The sequence below is a fragment of the Alligator sinensis genome, unplaced genomic scaffold, assembly GCF_000455745.1.
Source record: "Alligator sinensis unplaced genomic scaffold, ASM45574v1 scaffold118_1, whole genome shotgun sequence".
Taxonomy (NCBI): Eukaryota; Metazoa; Chordata; order Crocodylia; family Alligatoridae; genus Alligator; species Alligator sinensis.
The window spans coordinates 3,678,611-3,687,746 of NW_005841850.1; the positions used below are offsets into that span (position 1 = coordinate 3,678,611).

The window sequence follows — 9,136 nt, forward strand, 5'->3', positions numbered from 1 at the left end:
GCACCGTTGGCATTGCCAGCTCTGTTTTGCCACCAAACGATGAGGTCATTTTTATGTCGACTGCAGACATGGGCTGCACTTCAATTCAGGACATAAGCTCAATATACTTGGTGTTACTGGGGTGATGGTGGGAGATGGGAATTAAGGATGCGACTATCCACCTAAGCAGAAAATGCTTAGTGAAAACAGCCTTTAATTTAAAATCCAACTCCACTGCAGGACTAATTTTAATGGATAACAGTTCAGTTATAAAAAAATCCTGCACAATGGGAGAAATCTTGAGATCGCGTAATGTTTAACACTTAAGTTCAAGTCACTACACAGAAACGCAGCCCCTTACCATAAAAATATGGTTACACTGCTCTGGGGTAAAACTTAAACACTTACATTTTGGTGAGGAACTGGTAAGATAGTGGACGTATTTTAAAATTATGTATAATCTACTGATTTAGTAAAAAAGAGATGTATGTAAAGCTCATGAACCGTGAACTCTTGCAAAGGAAGAATACACTAGATACAAGTTTGCAAAGTACGAAAAACTGCATTCAGGATGAGATTTGATGTTTTCACAAAGCATGTAGAAAGGGATGACAACACATCCAGATTCTAAACTGCCATAATTATACATACAATCATCATATACTTCCCAACATTAATTACAACTTGTGAAAACAGCCTTTAAAACCAAAACACCATGATATTTGCTATGCGTTTAATGGCTGGCCAAGGGCAAAAGTAATTAAAAAGAAACAAAAAAACCCAAAAGACCGTCCAAGGTCAAAAGATATTAAAAAGAAACAAAAAAACCCAAAAGACCCACTAATCGAAATAAACAAGCCTCTAGGAATGTCCTGGCATGTTTAAATCCAATATGCCTTCACCACCACCAAATGAAAATATGCGGACACTTGCACTGAGTCCAGTAAAGCATTTTCTAAACTGAAATCAGTGTTTCACTGCAGGAAATATAGACCTGGATTACAGCCATCTCTCTAGTATCCACTATTTTTTTTTTGTTTCAACTAACCCAAAATGTTACGGTAACACACTATTTAAATAATGTGCACACACTGCAGTAAGCTTCTTTTCTCTGTATGAGGCTCAGGTCTTGGGGGTCCTAGAGGGAGAATACGAACAACTACCTTCTGTTTCTGATCTATATTAAAAAGCATACATTCAGAGATAAAACCAGTATACTGTGAGTACCACATTTTCTATCCTTACTTGAAAACATATCCAGCCTCTGAGCCCACAATCATTTCAAGTGACTTCTGTTCAAATTTCTTTTGTATATGAACTGAATCATAACACTAAGATGAACATTTTTTCTTGAGTTCGCTTCTGAATGTGAAGTGGATACAGTGGACTGAAGGGAATTTCATTCAAGGACTTTTACTGAAATCCCTCTTCGCTGAAGGAAGAGATGGACATTTACATTCTTGCTGGTTTTGAACAAAATGGGAGCTGACATTTCAGTGGAGGAAAGATGGTTCAGTGTTTAAAACAGTGTATGAAGACTGAAGATGGGGCTTCAGTTCCTGGCTTTGCCAGGCAAGTCAGTCAATCGATTTCTTTGTGCCTGTTCCTCACCCATAATATACAGATAATACTTGAACACTGTTAGTCCTTCAGGGCAGGGACACGTAGCCTATTATGTGAATGCACAGCTCCTAGCACAACCGGGATCTAGTCAAAACTGAAATATAAATAGTAACAAAGGCATTTTCAAGAGTCAAAAATCACTGCTTTTAGCAACACTGCCCAGCTGCAATGAAATTACTCCTAATAATTCTGCCCTCAAATTCTTAGCAATAAGTACCAGAAATGTTAAAGATCCTCTGCAGAATTTGGGCATGGAATTAGGCTGAGTTTTAGTCCCCGGGAACACTGGACTCACCTGGTAGGTAGGTCAGCACTACATGGGCCGGTGAACAGCTGAGGCAAAAAGAAGTTTATGCAGCCGATTAACAGTGGTTCTCAACCTCGATAGACTCGAGGAATCCCTTATTAGACTTGAGGCACCTCTCAAAAAATGCCAGCTCTTAGTTGTCGCTTTTTTTTTTTTAATTACAGAAAAATACTAGATCAATTCTTTTGTTGCCAAGACCTCAGAGAAAGACCACAGAATAGTTTTACCACTATGAATTCCCATTTGAAATCTCCGGGCTTATCTTGTAAACTACATGGACGTGTTTCCACACTTAACCGTGCTAATATTGCTTGGCCGCTCCATGGCACCCCTGAAAGAATCTTATGGATATAGATATATCTATTTATAATCACAGAAAAATATGGATTTTGGGTTCTTTTTTTAAATCAGAAAATGGAGGATTTATTTATTTATTTTACTCAGAGGAAACCAGGATCTCTGCTAATCGTGCACAGATCTGCACATCGTAACTTCTCATCTGCATCATGTTCCATATCAGGTACAGGCAACCCCCGCTTAGCGCTCTTAATTGGTTCCTGAAAAAATGAGCGTTGAGTGAAACCAAAAGTATCTGACAACCCAGGAGGGCGAATGCAATTGTTTTTAATGACCCAGGATGGCGACCGCGAGCGTTAAAACAGAACTCGCTGAGCGCTAAGTGAAATCAGGTATCAATTTCAAATGAGCGTTATAGCGAAATAGCGCTAAGTGAAACAGTGTTAAGCAGGGGTTGCCTGTACTGTGTAGTACAGGGAGTAGGCAAACCATAGTGAATTCAACAAATTTGGTCTGATTTGCATTTTAAAGGTCAGAGCTGAAAGGTTATACATATTTGTATTCCAAATATAGAATCACAGAATCATCCAAATTTACAGTTGGCAGGGACCTCATATCATCTAATCCAACTCCCTGCTCAAAGCAAAACTATCCCCAACTAGATCATCCCAGCCAAGGCTTTGTCTAGTGGGGTCTTAAAAACCTCCAAGGATGGAGACTCCACCACCGCTCCGGGCACCATGTTCCAGGGCTTCATTACCCTCCTAGTGAGAAAGTTTGCCCTAAACTCTAACCTAAACTTCCCTTGCTGCAAATTGAGACCGTTGCTCCTTGTTCTGTCATCTGCCACCACTGAGACCAGTCCAGATCCATCCCCTTTGGAACCGCCCTTCAAGTGGCTACAGTTAAATCCCACCTCGGTCTTCTCTTCTCTAGACTAAATAGCCCAGTTCCCTCAGTCTCTCCTCACAAGTCATCCTTACCATTTTCATTGCCCTCCTGGACTCTCCAATTTGTCCACATCCTTTCCCCAGTGGGGGACCCAAAACTGGACACAGTACTTCAGATGTGGCCTCACCAGTGCCAAATAGAGTGGAATAATCACTTCCCTCGATTTTCTGGCAACCCTCCTACTAACGCAGCCCAGTACACTGTGAGCCTTCTTTGCAATGAGGCTACACTGCTGGCTCATATTCAGCATATTGTCCACTGTAACCCCCAGGTCCTTTTCTGCAGAGCTGCTGCCCAGCCAGTCAGCCCCCAGCCTGTACCGGTGCATGGGATTGCTCTGTCCTAAGTGCAGGACTTTGCACTTGTCCCAATGGAAGGAACTTCATGACATTTCTTTTGGTCCAATCCTCCAATTTGTCAAGGCCTCCCTAAATCTTAGCCTCGCTCTCCAGCATATCTACTACTCCTCCCACCTCGATGTCATCCACAAACGCACTAAGGGTCCACCCCATCCCATCTTCCGGGTCACTAAACAAAACTGGCCCCAGGACTGACCCCTGGGGCAATCCACTTGATACCCACTGCCAACTAGACATTGAGCCATTGATTGCTACCCGCTTTAAGCCTGACGATCCAACCAGTTTTCTATCCACCTTACAGTCCATTCATCCAACCCGTACTTCCTCAGCTTGCATGCTTAGCTTCCTTATTTTGCATTCAATGTCTATTCGTTGTACAAAGAGTTGCTGAAAATCCCCCAGCATAAAAATGGGCCATGACAAGTCCCAGGGAATGGATGGCTCAGGGGACTGGGTAACATTTCTTACCATAACATGTGGCTGGTATGACTCCTACCCTGTTTGGTAGCCCACATGAAATGAAAGACATCAGTCCAGTTCTTACAGACAAGTGCTCACTGCTGAAAGGTGCACGCATCAAAATGGTTAAGGGAATGTCAACAGAGGCCAGGGGTCTTGAGCGAAGTATGCTCCTTATTCCTCTTCAAAGCAGCTCTTCCAGGTTAGGGACAAGGTACTGGGGTGGGGTAACTTGAGAAACATCTGTATTGCTGTTAGTTGTACTGTACTGCGTGACAGACTCATGACTTCACCCCAGCACCTTTCATAAAATACTAATTTCTCTATAACCACCCCCAAGCAAGGAAGTAACTGGACTCAAAATCAATCTCTCAGCTTGGCCAGAAATAACCAGAGACTTCATATACTGTCAACAAAAGCATGTCAAACAAGATGATTGAAAATGTTACTGGTGCTGTATCAGGTCTGCCTGAAAGGGAAACAGACCCCTCCCTTTGTTGTAAAAGGAAAAAGCACTTCATATTTGCAAGCCTATGAATCAGATGTGAACATTACAGAACTAATGTATAAAATGTGAAAGGTACCACACACACTCCCTTTCTGCACACAGTCCCCACCCCCTCCAACTACAGCCTCAGGGGTACAAATCGCATCCAGGGCACAGGTGAAAAAATCTGGATCTCATGGGCTTGGGTTGGGGCACATGCCCGCCAGAAGTAGAATTGATAGGAACATGCACTTTAAGAATGAACTGCTTTTTTGAGTGATGACAAACAGCAATTAAAACATTACTTAAATTCTTGTAAGTCACAACTTCTTTTAAAGACCACGGTGAGTGCCCGAGAAGAAAGGTTATTAGAAGAGGAAATTTCAATGCATCTTATGTGGTTTGTGCCAAGTACTCAATGTCTCAAAACCTTTATTAGAACTGCACTCACACAGTGCAAAGGAGGGACAAGGCTCAGAGGGTAGCGTATCAGGATGAAACCATCAATAGGATTTAAGTTCAAATGTATAAGCTTTTCTAAGCGGCATTATATCCTCTCTACATTCTTTCAGCTGCAATAAGTTAATGGTAAATGCTTAACGTTTTATGCCAGAACAATACAACCCTTAAGGCAAGCACTTCTGAATATGGTCCACACAGAAGAGACCACGGATTACGAGTCATTATTGCTAACACCCTAAGACAAAATCACCAGAGCTGAAACATCATTTCAATGCAAACAGACTCTAGTCAATGACTAATTTTATACTGAAGCCAGTTTATTTTGACTGAAAAATCGTTCCCGTACAAATGTCTTGGTGTAACGGAGTTTCTGCCTCGTTATTTCTGTAGCAAAATGAATGCATCAAGTATGGTATGTTCATAAAGTACTCTCAAGAGCAATCATGGTAAGTGGTCAGCACTGGAATGAACGCTGCGCAGAGAATGATTGTAATGTTAGCAGCTAAAGTGTGGCCTAAAGCAAAAACTAGAACAAGTGGGGGAAAACGATATGTTAATAGAGCTTCAGATTATATTGTTACCCGATTATGGAAGGCAAAACCAAGTGACAATTTACTGACTGAATAAAAAGTTGTAAAACCATTTTTACTACAAACCACAGACCTCCTACTGTTTTCTGTTTCACAGTGGGGAAACCGGCCTCTTGTTCTGACTAGACACAGCGGATTCTCTCATTTTCGCGCGTGAGTGCAGAATCAGCCCCACTATTTTACAACGTTATAGGGCTATTTCTAAACTCAAGTAAATGCATTTGATTCTTTATGTCAGTTGTGGTTTATTTCATACTTCCACTTCACATAAAGAATTGCAGAAACTCCACAGTTCAGATTCACCAAATACAGTGAAAATGAGGAAGCAGCCCAAATGGCCGAGACAAAAAAACAACCACCCCAAAACCATTCTCTGCATTTCTTCTGTATTTCTCTATGCATGAGCTGAAGTTGTAAAACGACTCTTTCAAAAAAGGCAACCCAAGTCCTTTAATTATTAACAGTCAAAACTGATTGCCTACTAATTCAAATGAAACATTTCTCCCCCTCTATTCTTTGCCTGGCAGCTGCAACAGAATACCTTCATAGCTTGCCCTTTGATATCAAGGTGCCAACTTCTCCATTCTCAAAACTGCCTTCCCTCGTAAGGATGGGGCTTGCAATCCCACTTGCTGCATTCTAAATATTATCATTTGCTCTTTACTTGACAAGAAATGCAACAGATTGGCACTTACTTACAAGTACTCTGGAGTCATTCCTGTGTTTAAAGAGATTAGTAAATGACTTCTCATGCCATGAGCCCAACTCTAATGCAGATCAAGCAGTATCTCGTGCAAATAGGATGAAAGTAGAGAGTACCTTGATGAGGAAGCTGCATGAAAACTGCTGATTTAGAGCAAGGCAGAGAAGCTTCACAGACACAGAATGAAAGAAAAAAACATAAGTGAATAATGTCCATGATAAGAAAAAAGAATATGACAGACAAAACATTTATAAACAATGGTTTTGCCTAGTTCTCCCATTTCCAAAGGCAGAAAATGGAAAATTTCTAATACCTGCAACTTTCAATATACTTTGTTACCATACTGAAAACTCATTTGTATAAATCAGTGGTCAGCGCTACATTTACTTAATTTGCTGTGATATGGGAACACTGGTATTGCCCAAAGTTGATTTTCTAGGTCAGTGGTTCTATAGCATGTGGATCACAGTGGCGGTCTTGCTTTACCTTGCGGTCCTGTGGCTGCTGCGCCTCTTAAAAAAAGATTGTATGGTCACCTCAGATCCCATACTGTGGCATTTCATCTTGATAGATGCCTACTTGCATCCCAACAGACCCAGTAGGAGGAATGAGCAGATGTGCACGGCAAGGATCTGACTTCCCCGATAAGCTAAGCCTCCAATACAACTCAAAATGCATCCTTAGTTGCAGACAATGGTGACAAAGCGGATCAATGAAAGACAGGTTCTAACTAAAAACACCCAAAGCTGTTCAGGTTTACCATCACACTATAAACCAGTGAAGACTTGTTGGCAGCCCGAGCTTGAACAGTGGAAAAATGAGGGAGAGGGGAGGGGTGGACTAAAGAAGGATCTATGCTTTATGAATTGGTCCACAATGCGAGAAAGCTGGAGAACCATTGCTTTAATTCTTAACCTCCTTCCCTTCCATTGCCAGAATGCAGCAGGTACATTCCAGGAAAGCAGCAAGATGCTAGTGAGAAATAAAGGTAAAGAGAAGGGAGAGAAGAACATTTCAGTTAAGGACACAGAGCAAGACTTTCATAAGTTACTGATGATTTTGGGGGTGCTTTCATTTTTAGGTGCCTGATTTGAGACACATTTGAGGGCTGATTATCAGAAAGCATCGAGCACCTTCCCTCTGAACATCAGCCCTTCAAGGTGTGTTGGACAGGAATCATTGATAACTTAGGAAAGCTTTTGCCTAGATTAAGTTACGATTTATACCTATGTTCTTAATAGATGACGTGATGTATCCTTCTGTATTCCTCTCATTTGGTGCATGTATTTGAAAAGTTCTGAAAATAAGTTTAAAAAAATTAAAACGTATCATCTTCTGCATCATGTAGTTATCTACAAAAAAAAAAGCTTAGTTACTATAGATAGAGCTTCTAGGAAAATAATTTTTTTGGGTGATGGATTTAATGGAAGGACTTACTTTTTTTTTTTTTTTTTTAAATCGGGATGTTATGTAGTAATTATTTAATTACTCATCCATATAACACAAAGCCAAAAAATACAAATCAGTTCTGTAAGTTGTATGAGGAATATAAGAATTGAGAGGCCTGGGCACATAAGACACTTATGTTAGCATAACTTAGATTTGTACCCTGATGTAAACTATCCCAGGATATGAAGCAGATCAGCAGACACATACATAAGGGAAGCTGCAAACAGTAAGTAGCTATTACAGTGCCTTCCCAGTAGGTGATATGGGAAGCAAGAACCATCCTGCTTGCCTTGAGGAAATGCCTACAGTGGGAATAAGCTATGGAGATTCACCCGTGCAAGAGCACAATTTAAAGAGATGAAGTTTTACCCCAGAATTTGAATTGGCTTTGTGTACATTACATTTGTCTTCTGTCTACTCTCTTGATTTTACCCTGGTGAAAATATATTCTGTGTGTTCAAACCCAGATACAGCTTCCCTTTCAGGCTGAAAACTTCATTTTTCTCTTCTGCCTCCTTTAAGTTTTTAACATCAACAGATGCTAAATGCTAAAATGGAGAGCTCTAGGTCACCTCTTACTAGCTTCTACAGCACTAACATTCAGGTCATTTATACACGTGCTCTGGGAGTGAAGAGGGGGAAGGCGCAGTGCTTTAATTAGAGCGGCTCTGAGAGCTGCTCTAATTAAAGCAGCCCAGGCATCACGTGCATCAGCATCCCCACGCTGAAATATGGTGGTGGGGGCGCTTTAACTAAAGCTCATTGAGTGAGCTTTCATTAAAGTGCCCTCGCTGCCATTTTTACAGCGTGGGGATGCTGATACACGTGACGCAGGAGTCTGCTGGAGCACAGTAATTGCCATGCTCCAGTGGACTCTATTACTTGAGTCTGCTCCAACAAGCTGTACTTCCAGCGCCTGGTGACCGCAAAGCAGACGCTTCACAATCTCTAACCTTGCACTTCATTAAGCAGTCTTCATTATTACAAACAAAACATTTATAATACTGACAAATGCAAAAAGACAGACACCAGCCACTTGATTTTTTTTTAGTTACTTAATTTTTACTAATTCTATTTAAGTGAAAGCTAGAGGTGCACCAATACAATGGTCCGATATCAGATCGGCACCGATATAAAGAAAATGTACTGTATCGGAAACTGGCCTGATGTGGCTGATAATTTGGCTAACAAATGCCTGTGCAGGCGTGCAGCAGCAGCACAGCAGGTAGGCGGCGAGGAGCACAGCCCAGCAACTTGAAGAGCTGTGTGCAGCTGGTAAGTCTGTTGTGGTGGAAGGGGAGGGAAAGGGCACGGGGTGGCAGATCAAGGTCCCCGCAGTGAGGGAGGGAGTGGGGCTGTGGCTGCCCAGCCAGGGCAGAGTGGGGCACAGGACGGAGCCGTGGCTTGTCTGGGGGGCACGCGGAGAGGGGGGCAGTACCTGCTACTGTGCGCAACATGGGAGGGCATGGG

At 41.8% G+C, this 9,136-nt stretch overlaps 1 protein-coding gene across 1 annotated transcript in view; it reads right to left on the reverse strand.

Moving 5' to 3' along the window:
* NF1 (neurofibromin 1) overlaps nucleotides 1–9,136 on the reverse strand; it is a 132,948-nt gene that overhangs the window by 6,759 nt on the left and 117,053 nt on the right. The window contains exon 58 of the mRNA XM_025210962.1: nucleotides 6,334–6,384. Within this exon, the coding sequence (XP_025066747.1) occupies nucleotides 6,334–6,384 (51 nt within the window). The remainder of the gene's footprint in view (nucleotides 1–6,333; nucleotides 6,385–9,136) is intronic.